This window comes from Myxocyprinus asiaticus, chromosome 15 (assembly GCF_019703515.2).
Source record: "Myxocyprinus asiaticus isolate MX2 ecotype Aquarium Trade chromosome 15, UBuf_Myxa_2, whole genome shotgun sequence".
Classification (NCBI taxonomy): Eukaryota; Metazoa; Chordata; class Actinopteri; order Cypriniformes; family Catostomidae; genus Myxocyprinus; species Myxocyprinus asiaticus.
In genome coordinates, this window is record NC_059358.1 from 24,215,603 (window position 1) to 24,235,467 (window position 19,865).

Genomic DNA, 19,865 nt, shown 5'->3' on the forward strand with positions numbered 1-19,865 from the left:
AGTAGTGATATTAACCATTTAAGGAAATACATATGGATGTAATGTGGATCAAGCTTAACTGCCCCACTTTACCCTTAGTCCCACTCTACCCATATACAGTACTGTGCAAAAGTTCTAGGCACTTGTGAAAAATGTTGCATAGTTATGATGTCTTTAAAAATAATGGCATAAATAGTTTTCATTTATCAATTAACGTCATACAAAGTCCAGTAAACATAAAAAAGCTAAATTAATATTTGGTGTGAAAACCTTTGCCTTCAAAACAGCACCAATTCTCTTAGGTACACCTGGACACAGTTTTTCTTGGTTTTTGGTAGATAGGATGTTCCAAGCTTCCTAGAGAACTTGTCACAGTTTATTGTAGGCTGTCTCAATTGCTTCTGTCTCTTGGCTGAGTTACCGTAACCCCTCTGTCAGCTCGCACCAGTCTGGCCATTCTCCATTGACCTTTCTCATCAACAAGGCATTTACAAGACTGTTGTGCATGGAAATCCCAGAAGATCAGCAGTTACAGAAATACTCAAAGCAGCCCGTCTGGCACCAACAATTATGCTACGTTCCAAATCACTGAGATCAAATTCTGATGGTTAATCTGAATATTAACTGAAGCTCCTGACACGTATCTGCCTGATTTTATGCAATGCACTGCTGCCACTCAATTGGCTGATTAGATAATCGCTTAAATAAGTAGGTGTACAGGTGTTCCTAATAAAGTGCAATGGGAATATTGAAATCTAAAATTAATATTTACTACTAATACATTAAAAACAGAATTAAGACAAATGTAGCCTATATGCAAACATACAATATATACAAAGAAAATATACATAAATATTCTATATATTCTAGCATGTATATATGTGAATATATACTGTGTATATACATATATATATATTTTTCACCCTATATATGAGGGTCTGTAATAGGGTGAATTGGGTAAAGTGTGGCAGTTAAGCTTGATCTGGTCTGTTGTTTTATAATAAAATTACTATTTGATAAATGTTTTAATTTTTGTCCTGTAATATATAGTGAATTTCAAAGTAGGGTATTCTTTCCCTTTACAAGAATGTTATTGATTTTTTTTTTTAATGTTCTTTGTGAAGTATATCAGGACTCAGTGCATGGGTTTTCACTAGTTGGGAAGACACTACAAATAAATATAGTTAAAAAAACAAAAACATCTTCCAATAAAATAGTTGACATTCCTATGGAACATTTACAAGGTATTGTATAACTCCTATTAATACAAAATTTGCCCCAAAAACACGTTAATGTATAAGGTTGGGAAAACATTTGGCCCCTGTTATAAACTGTGTAATAAATTAGGACATATATTATTTACAAACTAATCAACCACTAATATCTTTTTTAGCATTATACACAATAATTTTTTAAAAAAAAATATATATATATATGAAATTGCAAAAGTTTTTGTTTTGTTTTGCTGTTTTTGAGGATACTGACCACTTACCTATAGGAAAACTTACCCCATATGGTAGATGGTCAACAACATGATGTGAATTAAATAAATAAAACAAAGATGTTTTGTTTTGTTTTTTTTTTACAAATTAGAAATAGGAAAATATGCTGCTGACGACTTTTCAGATGACAAAGATGCAACATAGCCCAGTTTTATATTGTGTGTTTAGGGAAATCACCATGTCTCAGTAACGCTAAGGTTTTGAGTAAAAAGTCAAATGACCCAAATGTGTGTTTTTTTTAGCAGTGGTTTTGTGTATTGGTTTCAAACGTCTAGTTTAACATCTAATTTAACCTCTTGAAGTACAAGATTTGTTTGTAATTTCTGTCCTCTAAAATGTGAATATTATAACTTTGTTCTTACAGGTGTAAGGTAACCAAGTGAACATAATAAGCATACAGTTAGGCAAGGGTCAACTTTACAGTGGAAGTATAAATGTGAGAGTTTAAACGAATGGTTGTTGTTCTTAAACTATGTTCTCAAGACAAGAGTATTTTTCTTAAATGTCAGGTTGGGAAAAGTTGTAAATATTATAAATTTTTTAATTTCAATATTTACAAAAATATAAACGTTGCCATTATCCATTGTTTTACTGTTTAAATTTTTCTGAAAAGTCTATAATGGACCTTATTCACTGTAATGCACTATTTGATAGGTATGAAAATGAGGCTGCAAGGGATAGACTAAGTCTCTTCCATGGTTAGTACTGTTGTTTAAAAGTGTTTTTAATTGTTCTGTAGACAAAAAAATAAAAAAAATATATGTCTTTCCAAAAAAATTTCAGTAGACAACAAATGCCAAAAAGCACAAGTTGCGAAAATTAGATGTGACCAAGTACCTTTACATCTTTATACAGTGCATGCCATTGAAGAGATTGCAGTCTGTACCTCAGCCTTGTTTTCATTCTCCTTAAAAATATAATATGGCATTACTGTGAAAAAGGTCTAAAGACCATTGCTGTTGAATAACGGGTTCCATTATGACAGCTTACCTCATGAGGCATGACAAACTGCCAAGCTATTGGTAAATGTTTTCCACAAAAGGTAACATGCTCGACAAACTGTATTTTTTTCCCCAGGGAAATAAGGTAAACAGGTTTTTTTTAGCCAAGACTTTGAAGTATTACCTATGCATAAATTCACTTTCAAGAGACAAATACTCACAAAAGAAAGAAAATTTGAACTCCCCTTTCATGATACGCCAAGTTACCAGCATGATTTTAAATGTTTATTAATGTAGTATAAACCCATTATAAATTTGCTGTTTTTTTTTATTGTATTACTTCCCTAATTTGCAAGTAAACTAACAAAGTGACAAGTGTCAGCATGTTTAATGCAGTAGCAATGCCTGTTAACTCATTAGCTCTTTATGAATCATTGAACAAATTTGTAGTAGACAATCATATTACTTGTAAATAACCATAAGGTATACTTTCTTGAGTTTAGCAACTTGAGCCAAAAAAGTGGTTGACTATGAGTTTAAATTTCAATGATTTTAAGGTAATTAAATATGTGCTTATGTTACAATAACACTGCAGGTTTTTTGTTTTAGCAAATATGTATTTATGTTTAATTTGGTTTGTGTGGTTTATTGCACGAGGGTAACAAATCACATGAAACTAGTATATGTACAGCTGGAAAATTTAATAACTGAATAAAAACATTAATACGTTTTAAAATCTTGAACAGACACTCCAGCAGTTTAACAGCAATGTACAGTAAAACAGCAAAGATACAGTCTAAACTCATCTATTGTATGTATATCTTTTTTTTTTTTTTTTTTAAATCAAACTCAAATATCTCGCTGTGCATGTTGCATATAATGCATCTGTAATTCTAACTCTCCAGGTAAAGAACAACCACAGATCATGCAATGGAATAGGTGATCAGGAGCAAAAGGCATTTTATTGACAATTTTGTGTGGCTCAGTTTGTTGAGCTAACTGAGGTAAGTTTGTCACTTGTGGCATGAGTGGCATCTCATTTATGGTGCCCTGTGAGCTGAAGAAGATGCCTTGTGGTAATGGACCTGGAAGTTGCCTTCCAACAGAATGTATTGGATGAGGAGCAGGTAAATTAAGGGACGGTGGAGGTGGAGGAAAAGGTGGCGAGATAAAAGATGTAGACTGATTTAGAGGAATTTGTCGGCCAGACATTAGGGCTACATGCTGTTGTGCCGGGATATGGCCTTGTTGAACTGGTCCATTTAACACTGGAGTAGTTTGAAACCCCCACATAGGGGGTCTTTCCCCAAGAGGAAAACGAGCTGATGGATATGGCATGTTCAGTGGTCCCAGCTGATTTGATGGAGTCGCACTAACCCAGGAAGGAGGCATTTGAGTCTGTTGCTGGAGCTGTGGCTGATGAAGTTGTTGTTGTAGAAGCTGCTGTTGTAGTTGCATTTGCTGATGTGGAACCTGCATTTGCTGTGGTAGCTGTTGTGGAACCTGCATTTGCTGTGATAGCTGTTGTGGTACCTGCATTTGCTGTGATAGCTGATGGGGAACCTGCATCTGCTGAGGCAAATGGTGGATTATTCTGTTTTGCTGCTTCTCCAATGCATCTCCAGGTATTTCTTGCAAACTCACAGTTGTAGACATTTCTAAATGTGTTTGCAGACTCCATGGATTAGCGTTCTGTAAAGAGGAAACACCAGTGGATAGCACCATACCATCAGTCTGACCCAAAATTGGCATTTTACCCAGACCAGGGGACTTCTGGATTTGCAAATCCTCCTTTCTAACATGAGGACGTTTATTAGATTCACTGCTGGTTGCTGCATCCAAGTCCATGGTTACTTGGTCATCCTGTGGTCTAGTTTGTACAGAATCACAGAGTACTGACCATTGTGATTGCTTTTGGTCTTGAACATTAAGCAGCTGGTTTGGTGAACTCTGACTTCTGGATCTTGGTGACTGTGTTGTCACATCCAGTGATGAAGTCCTGTCCATGTGGTGTGGTGATTCCGGAGAGTTTGGTGTATTCACCCAGAGAGAAGGATGCTTTCCTTTTTGCTCTTGATCATTGCCAGATATTTTGATCTCTGGATAATGATTAGTAGCTAGGCTAGGTTGTGCTGACACTGGCACATTTGCTCGAGAAGTTTGCTGCTGATGCATGAGGTCTGGAAGACCTGGCCACTGCATCTGCACATCAGTTGGCTGGGTTTCTAATAAACTCTGAGAGTGCAGCAGTTCATCTGATGGGGGCGTAATTTGAAATTGCCATTCTTGCTGCAATTGAATTGGCTGGGAATGATTTTGTGCCTGCAAGTGCTGTGATCTCAGCTGCATGCGTTGATGGCTACCTGCATTGAAGCTATGTGACTGTTGTGGAACCAAATTTGGCATCTGACCGGGTAGAGGGTCTTGTCGTAGAGGCACTGACCTCCCATTGTCTCTGTCTAACCTCGGCCTACCCCTACCTCTCCTCACACCACTTGCATTTACTCTACCTCTTTGTGAATGTACGGACATAGGATAACTGTGACTCGGTCCTTGCCGCTTGCGCATATGTATCTTTTGATGTACAAGCAGACTGCTAAGCCAAGGGAATGACTTATTGCACTCCTGGCAACGGTGGGGTCTCTCCCCTGTATGAGTATTAAGATGGTCACGGAGCAAGTAGGCTAAGGAAAAGCTCTTGTCACAAAGATGGCATTTGTAAGGTTTTTCACCGGTATGGGAAAGCATATGCCGCTGAAGCTGACTCTCATCACTGTAGCCCTTACGGCACTGCGTGCAGCGGAATGGTTTTTGTTGATGCAGCCTCTGATGTGTTTTCATGTTATGAAGAAATGCAAAATCCTTACCACAGTCTGGGCATTTGTATGGCTTCTTCCCTGTGTGAATAATGGAGTGCTGCTGTAAGTAGCTACTGAATCTGAAGGACTTTTTACACACGTGACACTGGTAACCCTTGCTATGTATGCGCATGTGGAGCTCTAACACTGATCGGTAACGGAAGCATTTTCCGCAGTCTCTACACCTGAAAGGTTTCTTTTCTGTCTGTTCACCCAATCCCCCTACTCTTGACATACTGTCAATATCTGCCTCATCCCTATTCTTCTTTTCGGGGACTGCTTTAAACTGATTTGAGATAGGTGATGTGTTTACACCCAATGTGTTTGTCACATGTATTTGTAAATGTGACTGCAGGCTGGATTCCGTTGGGAATTTGAGAAGACAATATCGGCATGAATAAACCTTATCAAATCTTCGGCCATTGCTCATCCTTTCATACTCTGCTTCATGGATTAACATGTGTGCTCTTAGCTCAGCTGCTTTACAAAACATTTGAGGGCAAAGAGGACAGTTGCGCTGCTGCTCAACATTATGGTTTGTGTTCTCTTTACCCAGACCTCCCACATCTCTGTCGTGAGATACATTATAGTTTGTAACACATGCCTCAGACCTAGCTGAGTGAGAGATCTTCTTGTGTTGGCGACAATGTGCTCGCATGTTTTGAGCAAAAGCAAACTTTCTTCCACAGTATGAACAGTGGTAAGGCTTTCGGCCAGTGTGAAGATACTGGTGCTGTTGCAAAACACTACTAAACTTGAAGCTCTTCACACAGATTTTGCACTGGTGTGGCTTTTCTATTGCATGCCTGCGTCGATGGTCCTCCATGATGAAGCGATGCCTGAAGACCATATTACAATCTGGACACTCATAAGGCTTCAGAACAGCATGGGATCGTTGGTGGATATGCAGCGTGGCCACGCTCTGAAAACCTTTGTTGCACTCTAGGCATCGATATGGACAGTCTAAAGAGTGACTCTGCATGTGGGCATTTATGGACACTCTGTACTGGAATTCTTTGCGGCACAGAGGGCAGCGAAAAGGCTTCTCCACATACTGTTCACAAGCATGAAGCCTTAATCTAACCATTGTACAGAAACGCATACCGCAATGCTCACACTGAAATTTCCTCTGTTTTTTGTATATTTTGCAGTTTGACATCCTCTTAGAAAGTAATTTTGAACGTGATACTTTTGATACAAATCTAGTTTGGCTTTCTTCTTTATGTGTACTGCGGTGTTTTATGAGGTCACTTCGATGCTGAAAAGTAATGCCACATTCCTTACAAGTAAGGGAAGCCTGCTCATCCTGGTGCATGTGAAAGTGTCGATGCAGATTGAATGTTTCCCGACGAGTGAACTTTTTACCACATTCATTACATTCCAGGCTGCTTTTCCTTTGCTTGACAACTAATCTTTTACCACCACCCTTAAATTCATCTTCTTCTCCCCTCTCTTCTGTGATGGGCTTAACCTTTTTCATGCTGTTGGGATCTCCTGTTTCCTCTGTCTCCCCTTCCATTGCCTTGGTAGAAGGCTTCATTTTATCTGCTCCTTCTCTCTCTTCTGTGTTGGGCTTAACCTTTTCCATGCTGTTGGGATCTCCTGTTTCCTCTATCTTTCCTTCCATGCCTTGCATTGCCTTGGTAGAAGGCTCCATTTCATCTGCTCTACCCCTCTCCACTGTGTTGTGCTTAACCTTTTCCAAGCTGTCGGGATGTCCTCTTTCCTCTATCTCTCCTTCCATGCCTTGCATTGCCTCTGTAGAAGTCTCCATTTCATCTGCTCTTCCCCTCTCTTCTGTGTTCTGCTTAACCTTTTCCAAGCTGTTGGGATCTTCTGTTTCTTCTATCTCCCCTTCTGTGCCTTGCATTTCCTCGACAGAAAACTCAATTTCTTCATCTTTTCTACTCTCTTCTGTGTTGTGCTTAGCCTTTTCCATGCTGTTGGGATCTCCTGTTTCGATACCTTGCATTTCCTTGCCAGAAAACTCAATTTCTTTTGTAAACTCCTCTTCATCTTTTTTCAGCCGGTGTTCTTCCTCTATGGCAAGCTTTGAATCTGAGCCGAGGTTTTCTATAGTTTTGTCCACTATTTCCTCTTTATCGGTTTCTTGCCCTGTGGAGTGATGGCAAAACATTAAATAGAAGGTAATTTAACTGTAAAAGCAACATAAAACCTCAACAGTGATGGGCAGTAGCTTTTCTAGAAATAGTGAAGCTATTAGCTTAACTACATTTCTGAGTAGCGAGGTGGTAACTTTTCTAGTTTTCAAATCTAGTAGCTTTTTAGTAGCGAAGCTATATTTTTGATTAGGTAGCGGTGTAGCTTTTACAAAGCGGTAGCTCTGACAAAAGCTACACTACTTCATCATACATCACACCAGTGTTTACTATCGTCAATTTTGAATCAGAACTAAAGATGCCCAATTCACAAATGATTTGTTCATTTGAGTTGACACTTTCTAATGAATTGGTCACACGTGATAGCAAAGCGGTCTGAATTGGTTTGCGATTCAATCTGAATGACTCTAGCAGCTAACACATGAGCTGCTGAATCATTTGTTGTATGTTCTCACTTGACAACACGCTCACAGAATATTTTAAAATACGGAAAATGAAGATAACGCTGGATGCAGTGGATCTACCATCAATGGAAACCAAACCAGCAAATGCCTCCTATCGTTTGCCAGTGATGAAGGAAGTTCAAAATGTGTGCAGCTTGTGAATCACTGCAAGTAAAGACATTTTACAACCAAAAGATTATCAAAACACTTAGTAGCCTACAAGAAAACACATGTTTTTTGGACATGTACTATTACCTGGAAGCACCATGATGATACAATGGTATATGAATTTTGTAATCATATGACGAAATACCATGGTAGTCCCATGGCATTCTTTGAATTACCTTGAAGCGCCATGTAAATACAAAATGGAACATAAATATGCTTATTGTACACCAAAGTACCATGGTAATACCATCTGATACCATCATATATTACATTGCAGTGTTTCCCTTAGGATTTTTTTCAGCAGCTGTGCTGTTGTGCACGCATCCATAAGCCCGCAACGCCAGACACGTGTTAATGCGTATTGTTTGAGGAATAGCTTAAAACGGGGATGTCAAACTCAATTTCAGCCTGGGCCACATCAGGGTTTATTTGTGCCCTCAAAGGGCCCATTGAAAATGTGGAACCAGCACATGCTTTGGTTTGTACGGCATATGTACACATTTGACAGTACGGCATTGATTTTGAGTTTGGGATGCAGATGAAAATTATGATATCAACAACAGTGACATCTTTGGAATAAATAAACATCTAATTTTTATATGGCTAAATTGAAATATTCTGACAGTGTGACTAAGTTGTGTCTCCTTTACAGATTCCTTTTATCAGTCTCCTACTGATTAAACTATAGTCATCTCTTGGAGTTTCTGAAGGCAATCAAAACAATCAGAGAGAATTACAAGAGAACATTTTCTACAGTTGGAAACTGATAGCTTGGTCCATAACAGTTATGAAAATGTACCACAGTCCTTCCATAATCTACATAGTTTTAACAATGATATTTGTAATAAATCCATGGTAACCATAGGTAAAACCATGCTTGGCTCGTCACTACCATGATTAGTAACTATGGTTTCCATATAAAGAACTATGGCATTTTTGTAATGAAAAAACAGAAGTCTAAATACATTTAGAAACTTTTTTTGCCACAATTACCATAGTTAATACAGTACAGTTAGTGTCACTACAGTAAATTCATGGTAAATATTTTGTAAGTGTTGTGATTACAGAATTGAAAAGCTTTCTATTTCTCCTGTTTTCTTTTTCAGTGCTGTTTAGAATGTGGGAGCTGTTTGTTTTAAACTAGTTTCATCACCGAGACATAAGAGTTTTGCATCAGACAATTCTGTATCGCATTCAAATGAGTTTTGCGATCCCCGTCGCGCATCTCACTGGTTTACAAGCGCATTTAAAACAGTCTGTTCAGCTGAGACCAGTCCGCAAATTACCTTACCTGCTCTGCGCTCATGCTCCTTTATCCATGATTGAGCAGTGTTGATAACTGATCTGTGTAGCACTGTTTCATTCCTCTTTTGAAGCGAGCAAAATGCGCTCCAAAATGTACAGATGTCAGGGGAAGGGTCATTAATATTCACGAGGAAAGCGCTAACTGATTGTTCAGCGAAATGTTGCGATCCCCTGCCATCCTACATTTCAGAAATGAGCTTGCGGGCCAACTGAACTTAAGCGAGTTTGACACCTGTGTGTCATGTGGTGACGTCACTGAGTATGTGCATGTATTTGTGCTGCAAAATGCATATATGGGAAACACTGCATTGTTATTGCCCAGATGTGTTCTCTCTCTCTCTCTCTCTCTCTCTCACACACACACACACACACACGCACGTGCACAGGTTTGTTTCCCTATATAAGTGAGGACATCTCATAGACTTCCATTGATTTCATAGCAGGCTAATGCTATTTTATATCCCCTAATCCTACCCATAAGCCAACACACACACACACACACACACACACACACACACGGAATGTGGCCTCTGATCAGAAGCTTCCAGTACATTAAGATATACAACAGCTAGAGACAGAATTTAAGGATAAGATTAATAGGATATGTATGCAGAGTTTTTATACAGGAATGTGCAAAGGAAATTATGTTCAAATAGGTGTGGGCCTGTAGAGGTAGTAGTATAAATATAAAAAATAAAATGTAAAAATAGTGATTTTTCATATTGAGCACATGGGTTTGTATGGGTAGCATGTATAAATATGAATTTACATATTGTCTACATGCACATACATTTTATATTGGACTTCACTGTTTACTTGTGTACTGTATTGCACTATACTATACTATGGTTTTGATAAACATCATGTGAATAAGTTATTTAGATGCTTTGTCTATGACAGTATACTCTGTGCATCTAGTTGAAAAACAAAAAGCTTTAATGTAGCAAGCTACTTCTGTAGCTTGTAATGTAACTTGCTACTTTCTCTGAAGTATAGCTTTTAGCTTAGCTTAATATATATATATATATATATATATATATATATATATATATATATATATATACAGTATATAGTATACACACTCTGTTACGAGCGCACCGGACTCTCCCTCAATGTCAGTCACCCGCTCTCACTCACCCGAGTTTTAATCACGCACACCTGCAGTTTATTATCACCCCGTTGAGACTTACACTTAAACCTCACTCTCACACTCTGTCAGCGTCTAGCCTTATTGCAAGGTTCTTTGGACTTCCCTCTCGCCCGCCAGAGTAGAATACTGCTTCCCCGCTTATAACTTCATCACTGATCTGTTCTGGAGAACTTAGTTAATTGAGTCTGAGTCTTCCGTGTTTATGGGTTACCTATTCTCCTGTGTTTTTACCTCACCCGTTTGTTCATGGATAGTTCTGGATATACACATCAAGTTACACGGAGAATACAGCATTTCCACTCACCTGGACTAATCTCACCTGTTTATCCACGATCCACCCCTGACAAGCAAGACAAGTGTTTTTATGAATTCCGAGTTTACACCCTATCAACTTACCTGTTTGAACTTACATGTTATACCACAAACCACTCTGAATACTATGGGAATGTGACTTTGAGATCCTTGAAAATACTTTGTTGTTCAATGTGGTAACCTGCCCTTCAGTTTGCGTACCTTACTCACCTGTGATCTTATTTGACATTGAAGTTTCCTGTTTGGACCTATTTTGATCTAGAAGTTACCACTCATGGATTAGTGCCTTTTGCCTTGGTTCTCAGTTCTGTCTAAGACTGTTTCCTAAAACTGTATACAATTCATGAATACTAACCCTGCTTGCTTGCCTGCTTTTCCAGAGTTCTGTATAATAAACTCCTGCATCTGGGTTCATCTCAAGCTTCTGTGTCAGTGTATTATTACACACTCGCACACACACAAAATTAAACATTTTATAGTTTATAGCCTATGCATAAATTTGCATCCCCTTTTGTTTACACACCCCTTTCAGAATTAATAAGAATTTAATAGAGGAGTCACGTGACGCCATGCGAGGATCGGAAGTGTCAACGGCGAGCTCTGTGCACTTTGCTAGTTTTAACACCTTTAATGACATAAACCGGTGAGATTCGATACACTCTGTTCCATAACTGTTCTAGGAGCACAATAATTCAAAGAATTCAAAATCCTTGGGCTCTGGAGACATTAAGACACTTACGTGCTCAAGTTGACACCCCGAGCAGGCCGCGAGCCTGGGAGTCGATTTAGTGAGAGGTGCGTGAAATGTGGCGAAAGATGCTGAACATTTTGGCAATGATACGTCGATTGATCACTGCCATGGAGGCGAAGTTCACTGATGTGGTTACAAGAGTGGGGGATGTCGAGAAATGGATCGATTACCTGGAGTCATCGGAGAGTTAATTTATCTGCTAATCCCCCAGCGAGCAAGGTGGATTTGGAGCATGTCTGGGAGAAGCTGGAGGACATGGAGAACCGCAATCGGTGGAATAACGTCCGAATCATTGGAATTCCTGAGGGTGAAGAGGGACAAGATATGGTGAAATTCCTGGATGGGCTCTTTCCAAATCTGCTCAACATAGCAGGCCATAAGCTGGAAATCGAACAAGCTCACAGGGTTCCTGCTCGGCGATCTGCGGAGGGAGACAGGCCAAATTCTGGCCAAATTTCTGATATCATCCGATAAAGATCTGGTGTTACACAAGGAGTAAAGGAAGGCTTTCTTGGAAGAACCACAGCATTTTCTTGTTCCCAGACTTTATGAATTCGACGAGAGAAATGTGATCGATTCAAGGAATGCAAGAAACTTTTACATCAACGGAAGGTCGCTTTTGCACTGATATTCCCGGCCAAATTGAGAATAGATGCTAAGGATGGCCGTAAAACATTTACATGCCCAGAGCAAGCGATGTCCTTCATGGAGTGAGTGGGTCGTCTTGTTGTGCTCATGTTGCAGCCGAGTGGACCGGCTCACTGAACATTCGCTTGACTGTTTGAAGAATCTGCGCGCTCTTTGTGCTTAGTCCACCAATCGGCTGGAGTTTATTTTATAGAGCAACACACCTTCAGGGCAGTTTTATGGATGAATCTACACATCTTTGTGCTTAATCCGCCTATTGGCTGGAGTTTGTTTTGTGGAGTATTTCTTGTAAAGTCATTGGAGTAAGTCAATTGCTTGCACTCATGTTGCAGCCGAGTGGACCGGCTCACTGAACATTTGCTTGACTGTTTGAGAAATCTGTGCGCCCTTTTTTTTCTTTTTCTTTTTTTTTGCTGGCTCCGCCTAGCGACTGGAGTTTATTTTGTAGAGTGTCACACCTTCAGGACAGTTTAATGGATGAATCTACATGCTCTTTGTGTTTATTCCGCCTACTAGCTGGAGTTTGTATTATAGATTATCTTTTGCTGTGTAATTTTGCTGTCTCACAAAATTTTTATAGAAACACCGGACTTGAGCAATCTGATGGCAAAGATGTCGTGGGGGTTCTCATAGGCGTGCATGGACTGTTTGAGTTTGGAGGGATGGACGCCAGTTGGCACTCTCATGTGCGGGGTTAATGCGCACATTTTTCTTTTTTCTGTTTGTTTTGCTCCGGGGATGTTCGGGTTTTGATGGTTGCACTAATGTTGGAATGTTGTTTTTATAATCTTATTTTTGACACACAATCTATTTTTTCTTATATGTCAAAATGTCAAATGTTAATATGACTGGATTGTCACTCTCCACATGGAATGTGAATGGTTGGGGCACCCCATAAAAAGAAGCAAGGTTATTTCTCTTAAGCTTAAGAAATGTGATAAATTGTTTCTTCAAGAAACGCACCTTTCTCTGCAGGAAGCTGGAAAATTTGAGTGCTGGCTCAAGTAAGAGCAGGGTAGCCATTACACTGATAAGTAAACATCTACAATTCAAATGTCTCAAACAGAGAAAAGATAAATTAGGAAGAGTAATTATTGTTTTAGCTGAAATTCAGGAACAATGTCTTATTTTGGCTAATACTTATGCACCTAATGTTGATGATCAAGGCTTTTTTATAGATCTTGAAGGGATGTTGAAAGCCGCTGGAACCACTCATGATATAATATTGGGAGGAGACTTTAATCATTTGGTGGACTCAGTCCTTGATCATAATGAAGCAAAAGTGTGCAAGCCCCCTAGAGTAACACTGATGCTTCACAAGATGTGTAAAAATCTTGGTCTTACAGATACTGGGAGACTTTTGAACACATCTAGTAGGGACTATACATTTCAGTCCATAAGATTTACTCTAGAATAGATTTTTTTTAATATATTATTAATATAAGTCCCTCATTTCATCTGTTTTAATTTAGTCTCAGATCATGCCCTGGTGTGTTCAGAGGTGTTGCCACATATGGAGAAAAAGAAATCACATAGTGAATTCCAACAAATGCTAAAGGCTGAAATCAGAGTCTATATGGACACCAACTGATCCTCAGCATCCTCTGTGTTTGGCTTGGGAGGCATTTAAGGCGGTTCTTAGGGGCCGGATCATACAGTATGCCTCATTCACCAAAAAATCCAAAGCACAAGAACTCATGGAATTAGAAGGGAATATTAAAAGTGCCGAGGCAGAACTGAAGTGCTGAATGTCATCTAATGACCTCAGGGAATTGACCCGATTGAAATACAGATATAATACTATTTTGTTGCGCAAGGTGGAGTTTTGGCTATTCAGGGCAAGACAGTCGGGGGACAAGGCAGGGAAACAGCTGGCTAGATATATAAAACAGGCAAGGCGCCGGGGCCAGACAGCTTTGCTGCTGAATTTTTTAGATCTTATGCTACAGAACTGGCTCCAATTTTGCTAGAAATTTAATTTATTAATCTAGAATGGAAAGCTTCCACCAACCATGACACAAGCCTGGATCAGTCTGATTCTTTTTTTTTTTCCTCCCAATTTGGAATGCCTAATTCCCAATGTGCTTTTTTTAAGTCGTCGTGGTCGTGTAGTGATTCGCCTCAGTCCGGGTGGCGGAGGACGAATCCCAGTTGCCTCCACGTCTGAGACCGTCAACCCACACATCTTATTACGTGGCTTGTTGAGCGTGTTGCCACGGAGACATAGCGCGTGTGGAGGCTTCACGCCATCCACCGCGGCAACCATGCTCAACTCACCATGCGCCCCACTGAGAATGAACCACATTATAGCAACCACGAGGAGGTTACACCATGTGACTCTACCCTCCCTAGCAACCGGGCCAATTTGGTTGCTTAGGAGACCTGGCTGGAGTCACTCAGCACACCCTTGGATTCGAACTAGCGAACTCCAGGTGTGGTAGCCAACATATTTTACCACTGAGCTACCCAGGCCCTGGATCAGTCTTGATTCTTAAAAAGATCCAAGCAAGTGTATGAGTTACTGTCCAATTTCCAATGATCCAGCTAGACTTTAAAATATTGTCAAACATTTTGGCTAACCGATTAAGTAAAGTTATGACATCTCTTATACATATAGATCAGGTGGGGTTATTCGGGGCCGTAGCTCTTCTGATAACATTAGGAGTTTCATCAATATCATGTTGTCAGTGGCGAATGATCAGACTCCAGTAGCTGCCATCTTACTTTATTGCGATAAAGGCGTTTGATTTGGTAGAATGGGATTATCTTTTTAAGATTTTGGAAATATATGGGTTTGGGAATACTATTATTGGATGGAAGTTACTTTATAGACACCCGGTAGCAGTGGTACAAACAAATGGAATAATTTCATATTATTTTACTCTGGGTTACCCTCTTTCCCCATTATTGTTTTGTCTTGCCCTGGAACCATTAGCAGCCACGATAAAAAAGGAGGATGATTTTCCAGGGGTGGTGGCATGAGGTGTGGCACACAAGCTTTTGGTTTACGCAGATTATATTTTATTATTCATCTCCGACCCCACTAGATCTATGCCTTGCCTCCACAGAATTATTCATTCATTTTCTAAATTCTCAGGATACAGAGTTAATTGGTCTAAATCCGAAGCTTTGGCTCTGACAGCGTACTGCCCGGTAATGGCTTTTCAGCCGGGGGCCTTCCAGTGGCCCAAACAGGGCATTAAGTATTTGGGTATTTTATTCCCAGCAAATTTGTGTGATTTAGTTAGTTAATTTTGACCCTTTAATAAAATGGTTTTCGAGCAATGTGGGCTTCGTTATATTCATCTATGATTAGGAAGGTTAATGTTATTAAAATAAACTGTATTCCAAAATTCAACTACCTGCTACAACCTCTCCCTATAGATGTCCACCTCTCTTATTTCAAGCAATTTGATAGCATAGAAAAGTCCTTCATTTGGAATGGTAAACGTCCCAGATTACATTTCAGTAAATTGCAAAGGCCGATTGACAAAGGTGAGCATGGCCTACCCAAGATTTTTTTTTATTATTATGCATTCGGTCTCAGACGTTTGGCTTATTGGTCACTTCCACCTGAGAGAGTGAGAGAGCCCCTCCCTGGTTTTGTATTGAACAGGAAGTTCAAATCCCCTATTTCGCCATTGCAAAGCCTTTCTATCAAACTAACCGGAGAAGTTAAGTTACACCCCATTATCTCGCATTTTGCACGCGGTATGGACAAAAGTGTCCAGAGTGTTTAATTCAGACATTCATTTAAATGTTGCTTTGAGCATATGGCTGAACCCAAAATTATGTATTAATAAGTCCCCTTTCTGCTGGACAGAGTGGATTGTGAGGGAGGTTAATATGCTTGGTGACCTATATGAGAGTGGAGTGTTGAGATCCTTCGAAAATATGGTTCAACATTTTGGGATCCCCAGGTCTCAATTCTTTAGGTATTTACAGCTGTGCCACCTGCTTTGTACTATTTTTAGGAGTAGCATACACCCCCCTAGAGTGGCAGATACTCTGGGAGTGGTGATTACTGCTTTTGGAAAAGGTCATGAGGCATCAGTTTATTACTCCCTGCTAATTCAGAGTCTGGGGGATGGAGATTTAACTTCTCTCATGAGACTATGGGAGAAAGATTTAAACTTGGTATTGGAGGAGGGAGTGTGGGCAAGGATTCTAAAAACACATCAAGTCTATATCTAGAGATGCAAGGGTGCGCCTTATGCAATTTAAGATTTTACATTGATTCTATTGGACCCCCTCTAGATTGTATAGGCTTGGTCTTAAAGACACACCTACCTGCTGGCGATGCCAATCAGAAGATGGGGACACAACCCATGTTTTTTGGTGGTGTGTTAAGATCCAAGATTTTTGGTTGAAGGTTCAGAGTTTTATGTGTGACGTATTGGACACTCAAATTTCATTTTGACCCAGACTCTGTATTTTAGGCGATGGGGCTATCATTAATATAGGGGATAAATACATAAAAAATTGGGTCCTAGCCAGTGTTATGATCGGCAGGCAGGTCATCCTTAGGGGATAGAAGTCAGCTGGAACACCCTCATTTCAGGAGAAGTGCACAGAGATGGGCAGGTGGCGGCATTTGAAGAAATGTCATATAGAAGGCAGGGAAACTTGGATTTATTTAATAAAAATTGGGGCAGCTATTTGGCATTTTTGGAAGGCTTTCAGGGAGGGGAAGTGGAGAGAGATGTGTAGTTTTAAATGTGTGTGATATATTATATATAATATTATTATTATTTTTATTTTTTATTTTTTGTGTGTGTGTGTGTGTGTGTGTGTATTCTAAGTTTGACCACAGAGGTATTTGTTGAGGGTGGGGTTGGGGATTGAGAGGGGGAAAGGGAATAATGGGGGTTAAGTTGATTCGGTGTATATATGTTTGCTTTTCTGTTTCATTTGTCTAAATCAAAAAAGGGTTAATAATTTTAATAGATTAAAGATTATATATTTTCATTTAGTACTGTCCTTCAGAAGCCACAGATATTTACATATTTCCCACAAAACAAAATAATAACAATTTAACAAATCATCCTCTTCAAACATTTACATCCGCTTGGTTCTTAATATAGTGTGTTGCCTTCTTCAATGAATGTTAGCACCTTTTTGTAATAGTTGTGTATGAGCCCTTCAATTGTCCAAATGTGTCAAAAGCTGGATGCCTTCATCATATAGTCATTGTTGGGAAGAACTTAAATGTGCAGAAGATGCTGGGAAACCACAGATCATGCTGTGCCTAGAGAGATTTTATTAAAGGAATAGTTCACCCAAAAATTAAAATTCTCTTATCATTTACTCACCCTCATGCCATCCCAGATGTGTATGAATTTTTCTTCTCCAGGGTAGGGTTGCACCAGCTGTGCGTAAGGTCTCATATAAGTTGGGACGTAAAGTTCACACTTGGGGCTTAGTAACTACTAGTTAGTTTGTATCTAAGTCAGTGCTTAATTTGGTTGCACCACCTGTTCTTAAGGCAAGACTTAACTAGTAGGTCGTAAGCTCACTGTAAAATAATGCGTAGTCGCATATTATGAAGTTTACCTGTACTGATCCAATAAACAGCCTTCAAATTCGTACATAAAAGCGTTAAAAATCCGTGAAATTCAGTTTGATCTTGTTACGGTTGATGTTCAAAACTTGTTTGCTCAAAACTTGATTATAATTGTCAGTTGTAATAAATTATATCCCCATTAAAATACGATGTGTAATAAAAGTAGATTTGATAAATAGTATATTTGCCCTGTGTAAATAACTATATATAGGAACTGTATCTAAAATAAATAAAGGGTGATAAATACAGTACAACAGGCTGGAAAAATAGACATTTATTTATAATTTTAATATCCTATATATATATTTTGAATGTGTTGAAACTTGACACCGGGTGACACACCCTTCATGCTGAAGAGTCGCTTAAAAGTACGTTTATTTTTCTCGTTGTAAATGTAAACGAGTGTAAATGTCAACATCATACTGTATGTCGAAACGATTCATGCCTTTCACGCAAAACATGAGCTCATTGATGTCATAAAATATCAGTCTGCTTTTTTATTCCAACCATTAGGCTACTCCTGGTCGGAGTCTTCCATAAATATTTAGTTTATACGTAGGGTTACGTCCCACCTAAGTTTAATGGTGCAATGCTCAAATATTTAGTAGTGCGTAAATTGTGACTTGGTGCCCATTTACGCCACAACTAGGCTAAGTTGTAACTTACGTATAGCTGGTGCAACTGACCCCTGAACACAAATAAAGATTTTTAGAATATTATTTCAGCTCTGCTGGTCCTCACAAAGAATGGTGGCCAGAACTCTGAAAGTCCAAAATATCACATAAAGGCATCATAAAAGTAATCCATATGACTCCAGTAGTTTAATTAATGTCTTCGGTAGCGATCCAATTGGTTTTGGGTGAGAACAGCTCAAAATGTAACTCATTTTTCACTGTACATCTTGCCATTGCAGTCTTTACACATGATCATGATTTCAAACTCGATTACACAAACGCTAGATGGCACTATAGGAAGTGTAATCGAGCTAGAAATCATGATCACCAAGGAGACTGCTGTCAAGATTTATAGTGAAAAAGGAATTACATTTTGGTTTGTTCTCACTCAAAACCAATTGGATCGCTTCAGAAGACATTGATTAAACTACTGGAATAGGGATGGCACGGTGTGAGTTTTTGACAGTTGGCCGTCTGAGCAAAAAAACAAAACAAAAAGAAAACAGTTAACTGGTTTTACAATAATTTACACATTTTCCTGTATTGCAACAGAACTGAGGCAAAAAAGTAATATAATATAACAACTGAATGTGTTAGTGGACATGTTTCTGAGCAGAAACTGTATTTTTTCATTCCGGTTCAGAAGTTCTGCAGCCACATTTCCAAAAGGTTATCGGTTAGAACAAAATAAAAGTACGGTTAACAATGTTCTTTTTAAAATGACAGTACTCTGCGCTAAGAGGTGGGTAAAATACCAATTGCAGTGTTGCCAAATTTTGCAAGAGAAACAAGCAACATGGTCTGGAAAAACAAGTCGAAAATAAGCCACTTGCCTCTCCAAAATAAGAGAAAAATAGCAATACATTTTTTTCCTGTGTGGTGAATTGATCAGCATAGAAATCATAACAAGCAGTTAATTAACAGTTAAGTATAATTTTATTTACAGATCTGCTAATCAGTCCAAACCCGGTAGCATGAAATCTGTATTAATGCATCATATCTAACAATAATTCAGTGAAGACTTGGAAACAATGGAGAAATTTACTTTTTTACCTTTTTTACATTTTCCTTGTATCTGGATTAGCTGTGCATGTATACTGTATGTAGTAATTATAAATAGTTGTTAAAAAGGTCTTCATTCAGAGAATGCGACATCCACAACGGGCAATTAAGCAAATAAAGGTGTGATACAAAAGTTTCCCTCAGGATCAAAGCACATTTTAAATTTTTGGGCAACATGTTACAACCAGTTACCAGCATTTAAAAATAACGTTTTCACTCCGAAACAATTGAAAATCACTTTGTTCTGGTTTTCGGTTACTTCCTCTAAAAATGTTGTTAGTTCTCGGCTTTCGTTCCTTGAACCATTTTTTGTCCCTGACTTTGAGTGCAGCCATAAAATAGGAAAACTGATAAACAAACAATATATAAATATGAGGTAAAAAAAAAAA

The 19,865-nt window shown here is 38.9% G+C and overlaps 1 protein-coding gene across 1 annotated transcript in view; it reads right to left on the minus strand.

Annotated features, from left to right (window-relative positions):
* Positions 1-3,102: 3,102 nt before the first annotated feature.
* The window catches only part of LOC127452414 (zinc finger protein 628-like), a 34,048-nt gene continuing 17,285 nt past the window's right edge, over positions 3,103-19,865 (minus strand). The window contains exon 2 of the mRNA XM_051717823.1: positions 3,103-7,395. Within this exon, the coding sequence (XP_051573783.1) occupies positions 3,272-7,395 (4,124 nt within the window). The 3' untranslated portion in view covers positions 3,103-3,271. The remainder of the gene's footprint in view (positions 7,396-19,865) is intronic.